At 49.8% G+C, this 12,001-nt stretch overlaps 1 protein-coding gene across 4 annotated transcripts in view; it reads left to right on the top strand.

Moving 5' to 3' along the window:
- LPIN1 (lipin 1) overlaps positions 1–8,241 on the top strand; it is a 90,527-nt gene extending 82,286 nt beyond the window's left edge. For all 4 annotated transcript variants that reach the window (XM_074195123.1, XM_074195107.1, XM_074195109.1 and 1 more), the window contains 6 exons: positions 2,184–2,332; positions 2,659–2,745; positions 4,843–4,995; positions 6,083–6,197; positions 6,508–6,611; positions 7,998–8,241. In XM_074195123.1, the coding sequence (XP_074051224.1) occupies positions 2,184–2,332; positions 2,659–2,745; positions 4,843–4,995; positions 6,083–6,197; positions 6,508–6,611; positions 7,998–8,166 (777 nt within the window). In that variant the 3' untranslated portion in view covers positions 8,167–8,241. The remainder of the gene's footprint in view (positions 1–2,183; positions 2,333–2,658; positions 2,746–4,842; positions 4,996–6,082; positions 6,198–6,507; positions 6,612–7,997) is intronic.
- The last annotated feature ends 3,760 nt before the right edge of the window (positions 8,242–12,001 follow it).

The raw sequence follows: 12,001 nt of genomic DNA, 5'->3' as shown, positions 1-12,001 counted from the left end.
CCCTGATATTCACGTTTCTTTACCATCATACTAAAGTGCTTTGTCTCTATTGTCTCCCCTTGCCTTCCATTGTCTCTTCTGACTTTATCTAAGCTAATGTTGGAGTCTTTGCTGACTTGATAGAATCTCAGAACCTCAGGACTAGCTCTCGGGACTTAGAGGCAAACATGACCATGAGGACTTTGCTACATGGGTCCACACTGATGTCTTCCCTGGTATCAATGGAGAAATCAGTAGAAATAACAGTGTTTCCAACTTCCTCTTAATTATTAATATTAAACTCCAGACCTCCTCAGTCTTGGCTTCCTCTTCCTCTGGAACCTTCTTTCTAATTTTTTTTTAATTTAAAAATTTTATTGCTGATAGTAGCTTTCATTTGTACAGTATAGTCATTTATTTTCTCTCTCACAATGAGAAAGGAAAAGAGCCCTCGTCATACAGAGATTATCCCATTTTATCTTCTCAACAACCCTAGCAGGTTAGAAGCTATTATTTTTTTCATTTTACAGATAAGGAAACTGAGGGACAGAGATTCCGTGACTTGCCCAAGATCACATAGCACTTAAGTATCCGGGTCCAGTTATGAGCTCCGGCCTTCCCAATTCCAAGTCTATTGCTTTGTCTCCTGTGCCACCTAGTGGCTATCACTTCATACATCACTTTTATTTCCAAATATAGTCCTCCAACTTTCTCCTGTCTGTTCAGAAATCCTTTCTGAGCGAGAGAGACAGACAGACAGACACACACACACACACACACACACACACACACACACACACACAGCCCTGGGGGCTCAGTTGGTCATGTGGTTCTTGAGGTCTGAATGATCTGAGTTCAAATGCTGATTCAACTGCTTACTAGCGTTGTTGTCTTCCATGTATTGATGTGTGGAATGGGGTTAATTATCTTTCCATGGCTTCCTGCCTTACTGAGTCGTTGTCAGGAGTAGGGGAAGAGAGAGTGGGAGAGAAAGAAAGATAAAATTCCCAGATAATTCTTGGTCTTGGTCTGCCACCTCTGGGATGGAGGGCAAGCCAGCCTGGTCTGGCCCAGGATGGTCTTGGAAGGGTGGTGCAGGAAGCCTCTAATTAGTCTGGCTTTAATGGCTAGGAGACTGGGGGATGCCTGGAGCTCTCATTCCCCCCCCACCCAATCCTTGTCACTTTTATAATTGTTCCCTTCTCTTTCTCCCTTAGTCACTGCTGTAGAACAGAAACCTCATGAAATGTGTCTGGCATAATAGCCCTTTTTATATTGAAATCAGTTTGCCCCAAAGAGCCCTCACCCTCATGGCCATCCTCCTTTCCTCTATTTCATCTTCATTTCCTCTTTCCTGATTTTTCTCGAGGGTCCATTGTTCTTGGAGGTGACTAGGCTCTGCAGCCTCAGAATCGTGGCCGCCTCTCCTCCTCTTCTCTGTGATCCCCCTGTCTAACTTGCCCTCACTGGACAGTTATGAGTTGCGTGCTCCACCATCGAGGTCCCTTCTAATGATGGCATTCTCCAATGATGCTTGTAAATGGTTTCTAAGGCCCAGCCCTTCCTCCTCTGCATCTTCCTATTTAGAGACAGGCAGGCAGCAGATAGGATAGATCACACTTTAGGCAGGAAGACCTGAGTTCAAATCCTACTTATTTAGCTGGGTGACCACAGGGAAATCCATGTCATGGTTCGGAGTGGTTGGAGTGGTTGGACTCAGGTTTCTTAATGGACCTTCTACCTCCACCATCTCTGCTCCTAGGATTGAGGTGATCTTTTCATTTTTCTAATAGCTCTAATTTATACATTGTTTGCTGGTTTATGGAGTGCTGTACACAACAGGCCTGTGTTCATTCTTGCCTCTAGAGCTTGTAAAAGTAAATTTTATTGATAGCTTTTGTTTTCCCTTCACCTGCATTTCCGAGTACATCCTTCCCCTTTCTCCTCCCAGAGAGCTCTCCTTATTGTAAAGAGCCAGGGAAGTGCTAATATTATCCTCATTTTACAGGGGAGGAACTGAGACATATGAATGAAATAATTTGCCAGAGATCCGAGGGCTCATAAGCATCTGAGACCAGATTAGAACCTGGATATTCTAACACAGTCCCCAATGTTCTTAGGCCAGGCTGTGGCAACAGAAGGCCCTTAATAAATACTTCTGAGATGATTGATTGATTGATAAACTTGCCTCCGGTGTTTTTCAGAAAAGCTTAAAGTTAAAGAACGGTCCTAATGATGTGGTTTTCAGCGTTACGACTCAGTACCAGGGCACTTGCCGCTGTGAAGGCACCATCTACCTCTGGGACTGGGATGACAAAGTCATCATTTCTGACATTGATGGAACCATCACACGGTATGTTCATAAAATGATATGCTTGCCTCCCTGAGGTAGATCCCGGGGCTGGACCGCCTGCCCCTCTCAGGGTCTCCTGTGAGCAGGCTCAGTGATTTCGGGGAGGGGGGCTTGCCCAGTCCAGCTGCTGGCTTCTCCCTCGCAGCCATTCCTGGGTGTACCCTGCTTACAGCAGGGCTAGCTTTGCCTTATGGCCTGGGGGAGGAAGGGGATCGATCTAGGCTCGCTGGCCTCCCAGGTGCCTTTCCAGGGCAAATGATCCCTCTACAGCCTACTGCTTTTTCCATTCCCATCTTCTTGACTCTAGTGTTTCTCTCTTCTCTCAGATCTGACACTTTAGGACACATTTTGCCCACTCTTGGTAAAGATTGGACTCACCAAGGGATCGCCAAACTGTATCATAAAGTTAGCCAGTAAGTTCCTGACTTGCTTCTTTCCCCCTTTCCCTCCTCAGTGTTGGTGTTGGTGTTGGTGTCAGTGTGCCCACCTGGCTAATGCTCTGTGTGGCATGGCTATCTTTATTTTTATTTATTTTTTTATTTTTTTGCAAGGCAAATGGGGTTAAGTAGCTTGCCCAAGGCCACAGAGCTCATGGCCATCTTTAAAAAAAATGAAATTAAAATGTTGTTTTCAATTAATAGTCATTTATTTTCTCTTTCACAATGAGAAAGGAAAAGAGCCCTCATCATAAATATTTATAGTCAAACCAAACAGCTCCCCACCTTGCCGATATCAAAACTGCTACTACTGCTAAGAACTAACCTTCCTATCATTCATTGGGGCTCTCCTGGAAGGTCAGTTAACCCAGGCCTTGGTTGGGGGTGTCTGTCCTTACCAGGCCCTGGTGGCAGAGCCCATTATGCTGACTTGGCTTGTGGCACTTGAGACTAGGCTTCCAGTGTTTCTGGAGCATCCGTCATACTCAGATTCTTCATCTTAGACCACTGTTTATCAGTTGATGGACCCCCTTGGCCTCTGACCTTTGGGGCTTTTTTTGTCATGACAAGAAGAGCTGCTGTCCAAGGCAGTCCTCTAAATGTTGAAGTGCCACCGACCTTCCAGGCCATGTGCTCATTGCTGGGGGAAAGAAGGTGGGAGGAGAGAGAGAGAGAGAGACAGAGAGAGAGAGAGACAGAAAGGAGAGAAGAGAAGGGGGGAAGAGGGGAGGAAAGGGGGAGGAGGGAGGAGAGGGAAAAGGGGAGAAGAAAGGAGAGAGAGAAAGAGAGAGAGAGAATGAGGGAGAGAGAGAGAGAGAAAGGAGAGAGAATGAAGGGAAAGGGGGAGAAAGAAAAAGGGGGGGAGAGGAGATTGAAAGTGTGTCCTCGTACTAGTAAGTGCTGAGAGGCATAGGATAGTCTGCTGGAGGTTGGGGGGGAGTCTGGCATGTAATGAAACTCATTCCTGATAATTCACCCTTGGGAGTGCCAGAGTCTCCTGGAACTGAACTTTTTGAGGGAGACTCCAGAGTCCAGCGCGGGGCCCATTCCTGGTCCAAGGGTTTGGCATGTTTGCCAAGTTGAATAAAGCAGCTGATGAACACTGAGTGACCAGGGAGGAGCTGCCTGGGTGAAATGCCCGGGTCCTGAGAGGAGAGGCTGTGTGGCCAGAGTTGGAGACGTGACTGGGGTTGGGCCAGGTGGTGATTCTCAAGGGGAAAGCCCCCCCCCCCCCATCTTGGATAGGAAGTGAAGACAGAAGGTCTCTTGGATGGGTGCAGACAGTGGCTCTGGGTGACTTCTCCCAAGTCCTTTGGAGTCGATTGGCAGCATCTCCGGAATGACTGAGAGAACCGTGGATGAGGATGTGGACAGCTGCTGTGGAACCCAGTGTCTCTCTCCTGAGCAGATGAGCCCATGGTCCCGGGGACAGCTTAAGGGGCAGTTTTGCAGCAGGGGTAAAGTTTTATTGTTAGGGCTGTAAGCAAAGGTTTGTTCTTGGGACCCAGGAGGTGCTTAGGACATCTCTGGATTGAATGATTGATTGATTGATTGATGGGTAGAAGTTTCAAAGAGGCATTTTAGACTTGAAGTTCTGAAAAATTTTCCAGCAAGAAGAGTTAGTTCATAGGAGGTATTGAGTTCCCCGTCACTCAGTGATTTTGAGTGGAGGCTCAAGGCCCCCTTGATGGGTATGGTGCCTTGGAGTGTGGCTTGGTCCCTGCGATGTGCTGGGTAGCTCTGGGGTTTTGCCCTGGTTCCTGAGGCCTCTCTGAGTCCCGGTTAAGTACAGTGCAGCTCCTGATCAGTCTGGGAGGAGGGGCCTCCGCCATTCTTCCCTGGTCAGACTGAGGGAGGACCTTAGAATAGTCTGGAACGTGAACTTTGGGGATGAGCACGGGCCTCTGCTGCCCTCACCTCCTTGTCATTTGTTCAGGAGTCACAGCAGGACTGCCTGCTCTGAGTGGGAGCCCAGGCGTGGTGACCGCCCAGGCGTGGTGACCGCCCAGGTGTGGTGACCATCCTGGCTGAGCTCCTGAAATGTGACCGTCCGTCTCCCCATCTCTCCTGCAGGAATGGCTACAAGTTCCTCTATTGCTCGGCCAGGGCCATCGGGATGGCGGACATGACGAGGGGCTACCTGCACTGGGTGAACGAGCGGGGGACCGTGCTCCCTCAGGGTCCCCTGCTGCTCAGCCCTAGCAGCCTGTTCTCCGCCTTGCACAGGTAGGAAAGAGCCCCCGGCCTTGTGCACTCCGTGTCTTGGGGACAGATCCTTGTTCAGGAAAGGCGTCCTTGTAGGGTGTGAGATCCATCTTCAGGGTTGGGATGCAAGAGAGGGGCTGGGGCAGGGGGATGGAGCTGTGAGGGCTTAGAGCTGAATCCTGGCCTCCCAACGCCCTCCTGCCTCTCCTCCTAGGGTCTGTGTTTGAGTCCTGGCTCTCTGATCACTTGCACAACCCAGAGAGAGGTGCTCAGTCTCCCAACTGTAGAGTGAGGGGCTTGGCATCCTTGATGTCCTTCCCCAGATAGAAGGCTAGATTTCAGTTGTCTGTGGGGGAGAGCACCTTGCTCCCATCATTTCATTGATCTAGAGAATTCTCATTTGAGGCTGGCAGGTATAGCTGAGAGGTGGAGTGATTTACCCATAGCCCATAGTCACTAGGCATATATCAGGACTTGAACCCAGGTCTTCCTAGCCCTGAAGCAGCTCTCTTATACACCGGACTACGCTTCCTCTCAACAAACAATTACCAAGAAAAGACCAGTCATTTCTGACTTCTTTACCATACTGCAGACCATAACCCCCTCCCAACCCACCTCCACAGAAGCTCCCTGATGACTGAGCTGACCCAGGTTGGGGTGGGGCTATCTTGAACTGACCATAAGCTCCCCGAGGGCAGGACTTTGGCCTCTTTTTAGGGGTTTATTGATTGAACTGAGTTGGTGGTAAGCCCTCTGTCCCTGGGAACCTTGGATCAGAGGCTGCAGAGCCCCTCACTGTGTGTAACTTAAGGGGATGTAGGTCAGACAGGGATGGATGGCTGTGGGGGTCCCTGCCTGCCCTGATATTGCGTGATGGTGTGTTCCCTCCTCTTCTCCACATGGACAGTAAGCTCTGTGAGGGGGGTCTCATGTGCAAAAGATGCTTCCTGAATAATCTGGTCTGTGGAAGGCTGTTCTTCTGGGGAGGGGGTGGGGCGGAGCTTGTCTAGACCAGACCCGGCCCAGCCATCAGCCAGCGCATTCCCAGCCGGCGACCAGAGTCCCCTTTATGAGCCGATGTAGCTTCATGGTGATTTTCTCTTCACAGAGAGGTCATTGAGAAGAAGCCTGAAAAATTTAAAGTCCAGTGTTTGACAGACATCAAAAACCTGTTTCTTCCTAACACGGAACCCTTTTATGCTGCTTTTGGGAACCGGCCTGCTGTGAGTATCCACCATCATGGTGACTGGTTGACACAGCCACTGCGGTCGGTCGTTTTGGGAGTCTCAGAGCCGGGAGCTTCCTGGCCAGGATTGGAATCCAGGTCTCTGGAGAATATCGTTCTATATGGACATCTCAGTGAGAGGGACCTGGGGGAGCGGAGGAGCAGAGTGGGGAAAGCGGGGTGGGTGCAGGAAAGGGGCAGTGGGGGAGGGCAGTGCCCAGCAGGCTTCTGGGGGGCAGCAGGGCAGCCTCTCGCCCCTGATTCTGTTGGCTAATAGGATTTTCTTTGGCCTTGAACTCCTCCTTCAGGACGTGTACTCTTACAAGCAAGTGGGCGTCACCCTGAATCGAATATTTACTGTCAATCCCAAAGGAGAGCTAGTCCAAGAACATGCCAAGACCAACATCTCCTCGTGAGTAGCGCTTGCCAGTCCTGCTCTGGCCCGGGCTCCCTGGTCACAGCTGCCGACACGGGGAGGTTCTGGGAGAAGAGAACGGGGCGGGGCACGGTGATCCTGCCCAAAATTATTCTGGTGCCTTCAAGCTAGAGGCGTCAGTGCTGCCCTTTAAAATGACTTCAGAGTGGAGCGTGGGTGCAAGACAAAGGGGCCCCAGGAGAATATCAGCGGGTGCTGGGAAGGGTCTCAGCAGCTCTTGGTTCAGTGGAGGAGGACAAGGAGGCGTTCCGAGGGGTGTGGCCAGTCCTCTGCCGAGGGTGGGGTCACTGGCCCACCTGAAGACCCAGGCCTGATGGAAGATCTGGGAGAAGGACTGATGTGTGGTCTGCTTGGCCCCAGCGGGCTGAACTTGGACCAGTGGTGGGCAGCCTCAGAAGCAAATGGAGATCTCATGTCCTCCTCAGGAGGGCTGTCCGAGGTGGACACGTAGTGAGCTCCCCACACTGGAGGCTTCCAAGAAAGGCGGATCCAGTGGAGGAGGGTTTTGGCTATGTCAGAGGCGGCCACATGAAAACCGATGGCAGGAGTGGTCAGGAGGGGTCACTGGCCAGGAAGCCAGTGAGAAGCACCTGGGGGATAGTGAGGTGTGGACATGCTGTGGGGGCAGTAGGGTCCAGGGAGCTTTTCCTGTTGGATCCTGAAGGGTGTGAAGTGCCCCTGCAGTTACTAAGGAAGGTGGTTCCAGGGCCCGGCCAGGGACTGGACACTCTCCATTTGAGGGGCCACGATCCTTCCATCTGCGGCTGACTCTGGCCTTCCTCCTCCTGCTCTCTCTGAATGTCTCACAATATGGGACTGCTGAATCTTCAATGGGCTCCTCACTGCCACTATCCTTCTTGTGGTCTCCTTAAAATGGGGCGTCCAGAAGAGCTGCCCATCTGGAGGTCCAGGGGAGAGGAGAAGAGAGGAAGAGATGAAAGCCCCGGACCCTGGCCTCCAGAGGCTCCCTGTCCGAAACACGGCATGGGGGTGATGGGCATCTCATTAGTTTTCTAAGGGGAGCTGCTTGAAGCCCAGGGGAGCGGGGACATGCTCCTGGATGCAGCCTGACGGGAGGAGGGCTGGACTCTTTCCACATCTTTCTGTCTCTGGACCCAAGTTCAAATCCTGCCTCAGACCATCACTAGATGTCTGACTCCAGGAAATTCCTTTATTTTAATGCCTCTCGCTCAGACTGCATTTCTTTATCCCTGAAACGGGGTGGGGGGGGTGACTCCCTCCCAGGGTGGTCTGGTTGTGGGGTTCCAGTAGAATACATATAAAGCTCCAGAGGAGGGTGTGTTCTTCTGTTGTTGCCATTACTCAGTCGTGTTCATTGTCATGTGTCTGCTTTCTGTCCAGGTACGTGAGACTCTGTGAGGTGGTTGACCACGTTTTCCCATTGCTGAAAAGAAGCCACTCTTCAGACTTCCCTTGTTCGGACACTTTCAGTAACTTCACTTTTTGGAGAGAGCCCCTACCCCCGTTTGAGAACCAGGAAATCCATCCGGCCTCCTCTAGCACCTTCTGACGGCTGCATGATGTTGGTGTGACACCTGGCTAAGCTACGATTAAAGGATAGGCTTGGTGAAGAGTTCAGCTGGAATTTGGGGCCTTGTATTTATTTGCTAAAAAAAAAAGTTTTAAACATTTCTCCCTCCCCCTCCCCATTTCCCCTTGAACCAACATTTCTAAGTCACTTATGAGTCACTTCAGAGTTGGGGGATCGTTGCTTTGTTCACTGTGTAGAAAAGATCCTCTTAGGGTGGCCCCAGGTGGTCCCGAGGCCATGGTTGGCCAGCCTGTCGCAGCCAGGGATGGTGTCTGCATCCCGCAGGCTCAGGTCACCAAAGGATGGCTTGGCGTGGGTTTGTGGTGGTTGTCATTTGTTTTGTTTTGCTGCAAAGTCGGAAGTAGACGGTGCCCGTGAAGCGTGGGCAGGACATTTCAGAGCAGCATGGATGCCATGTGGCTTGTTTCTGAGCCAAAATAGATCTCTGCCCCTTGGAAGAGCGGCGTCGGGGCAGAGACCCTCCTAAGGAGGCCTCCCCCAGTTGCTGGGAAGGGCCTTTACTTCAGGAAGTTCTCTGTAATGGGGCTTGATTTTCTCTGGGGAGGACTTTTGGTGGCTTCTGTTCGCATGGTTGTACTGCCCCTGGGAGTTGGTGAAAAGTTCATCATGTTCTCTGTGAAAGAGAACCTGACTCCAGAATACTTAACTATCTATTCCCTTGGCCCATTTAGTTTTCTTCTCCCTCCCCTGGGATTCCACCCTCCCTGGAGACCACCCACTTCTGGGCTGGGGAGCACAGATTCTTTCTGGAATGTGTCTATGGCTGGGACCTGTGCCCCAAAAGGCCATAGTGGGTGCCCATGACTCAGAAGGCCCATAGAGGGAGTCATGCCCCACAAAGGCCATAGTGGGGACCTGAGCTCCATAAAGGGCCATAGTGGGGACCTGTGTCCCACAAAGCCATGAGACACACAGTGGCCTCTGAGGCCAAGGTCTCCAGGCCATCAGCAATATTCCCTTTGTTCCTCTCCTTCTGTTCTACACACAGGGTCACTGAGAATTCTCACAGGAAAAGGGTCAGTGCCAAAACCATGGCCTTGAAGTGAATTTATGCCAAAGGACGGTGACATTCATTTTCTCAAGGAAGCCCATGTTGTTCCGAGTCACTGGAAGAGCACGTTAAACTAGGTTCTTCATAGCTGTGCTCATGGAGTCTCCTCCTCATTGTGTTCATGTAGAAACATTCTGGTTTGATCTTTTGGTAGTCATTTGGCAAGCATCCTGAATTCATCAATAATATTACTATTTTTTTTAAAAGAAAATTGCTATTCAGCCATTGTCCAGTTTTCCATCCACGGAGCCCTAGCCTCTAGGATTTCAGAGCAGCTTGTCTTCTCTTAACCCTTCCCTTCCCCCTCAGGGACGGGCCTGTGGATGAATAGTTGGGCCAAATCTGATGCCGTTTCCCATCTGGGACTCTTTCATCATGGCTGGGAGGCAACCCTTCCTCTCCACACCGGCATTCATCCGACTGGCTCACGGGGAAGAGAGTTTGGGAAGTGGAAGCCTACCTTGGTGACAAGAAGTAACTTCCTATTTTTGAGGAGATTTTTTTTTTTAAGAGAGTTTTACTTGGGTAGCTGAGAAAGCTTTTCTCTTTCAATTGCACTATTTGAGGACTGGGAGAAACCTGGGGATGGTTTGATGAAGTCTTTATTCTTTCTGTGAAAGAAAGCCATAGATATTCCTTCACTCTGATTTCTCTCCCAGAAAGAATCCCTCCTTTCTTTCCCCCACCGCCAGTGGTTTGCGTGGAACCGGAGGGTCAGTCAAGCACAGGTGTCTTTCTTTGTGTTTTTATCTGTGTAATACAGATGGGCGTTTCCATCCTAACTCCCGGTTCTCCATGCCACTCTGGGGTCATTGGACCTTTTGAAGGCATCTGGACCATGGGCTAGATTGCAGAAATTTCAAGGGGGTAATGACCCATCCAACCTTGGGGGGCAAGAAGCTCCTGCAAGTCTTACCCCCAAGAGTCACTTTGTCAGGATTTAACCTGTATCACCCCCATTTAGGGTGATGGTTGAGGGCCTGGCACTTGGCAGTCCACACGGATGCCCTTGCCAACTAAGGAGGCTCTCTCTGTGATGAGTATGGCAGACTAATGTGGAAGGCAAGGACTTGGGCAAAGATAGGAAAAGAATGATAATGTTACTTAATGCTCAAGTTCCATTGCTACTGTAGAAATCAAGAATGTGCGTATTATATGCATATGTATTACAATATTTAACATGTATTCCACATACATGTAGGTCACAGACAGGTGCCCAGGCACTCATGTAACATGTCCACACATCTATACAATCCATATTTGTGCATGTAGCCACACATGGATGTGCTTCAGGTCGTGGCCGTGCTTGGAAGTAGGTAAGATGGCGGAACCAGGACACTGCCCCGCCATGGTGGATCTGATAAGCATTTCCACGTCACCTCAAGGAATGTGATTTTCTGATCTGAAGCACAAAGTCAACAAAAACAATCGTCGTGGATGAAGAAGACTACAACAATCTGTGTTGACAACACCCATTCCATCGGCATGAAATGATGCCATCTTCCATAGAGACGGGTCTTTCCCTCCCATGCCCAGGTCTATGTATGTCCAATATTTGTGGCAATTCATTGTCATACTTCATTTTGTTGTGCTGGATGCAAAGTCAGAAAACTTATTTACAATAAATAAGACTGATGGAGGAAGCTGTTGGCATTCAAGTCTGTTGGGTCCGTCAACCATTTGAAAGGTTCTTGGTGATTTTCTGGGTGGTGGTGTGGCTTGGTGGTGAGAGGACTGCTTTTGAAGTCAGGAAGACCTGGGCTGGAGTCTTTGCTCTCGATTCTGCAGGCTATAGGAATTTTCCTTTAGGAAACCTAAGCCCAAATGTTATGCATTCTTAAGGATTTTATTCTCTGTTGGTATTTGCATTATAAAAGCTGGAAGGCTTCTCTCAGCATTCAGTGCCTACTTTATAAGGGAAATCTTGTAAGAAATGTTCTTTCTTGGTTGGTGGCAATCCCTCTATCTGCACTGATCATGGCTCCTTCCAGCCCTTAGTTGATGGTGCTTTGTGCATTAGTATGGAAAAACATTCTTTACCCTGTAAACCATCCAGTCCAATTGAGAGACGGCTATTAAGCCCCTGTGATGTGAAAGTTTCTGTCTGGGGGCTCCTGGATGAACAGATTCCAGAAAATATGGGCAGACACATTTAATTCAGTTCACAATCCTATTTAATATTACACATTTGGAACCAGGCATTGGCTTATGTGATGAGTGTGCAGAGACAAAACAGCAGCCGCAGCCCCAGCCCCAGCCCCAGCCCCAGCCCCAGCCCTCAAATCAGCTCCATAGGCTTTCCTCCATTCTCTCCAACTGTTCGTTGTGGTTTTGGATTTGGAGGATCTAGGCTCAAATCCTGCCTTATTTAATGTTAGTAGGTGGTCCCATCAGTTCTCTCCTCCCACCTGGAATGAGGAGAAGTTGAGTCACATCAAGACTCATCCATCTCACTACCCCACTTCCTTTCTCACTTGAGAGGCTTCAAGTTTGGGGGTTCACCTCTCACCCCTGTCCACCTCCCTCTGATAATTATCTCCCTGTTAGCCTGCAGGCAATACTGGATGGGTTGGATCAAACTTGGTGCCTTCCTCTGTGCTTTTATGGAGTTTCTAGCAGATCCCTACAACCGGAGTAGCTCAGAGCCCCCAGTTAGGAAAATTCTTAACATTCATAAAGGGTTGGTTTTCTACAATGAAAATTTTTTTCCACATTTCTAGCTAACCCTTGGCCCTCTCCTCT

This window comes from Macrotis lagotis, chromosome 1, assembly GCF_037893015.1.
Source record: "Macrotis lagotis isolate mMagLag1 chromosome 1, bilby.v1.9.chrom.fasta, whole genome shotgun sequence".
Classification (NCBI taxonomy): Eukaryota; Metazoa; Chordata; class Mammalia; order Peramelemorphia; family Peramelidae; genus Macrotis; species Macrotis lagotis.
The sequence above is the reverse complement of the archived record's forward strand: the minus strand, read 5'-3'. Positions and strand labels throughout refer to the sequence as shown.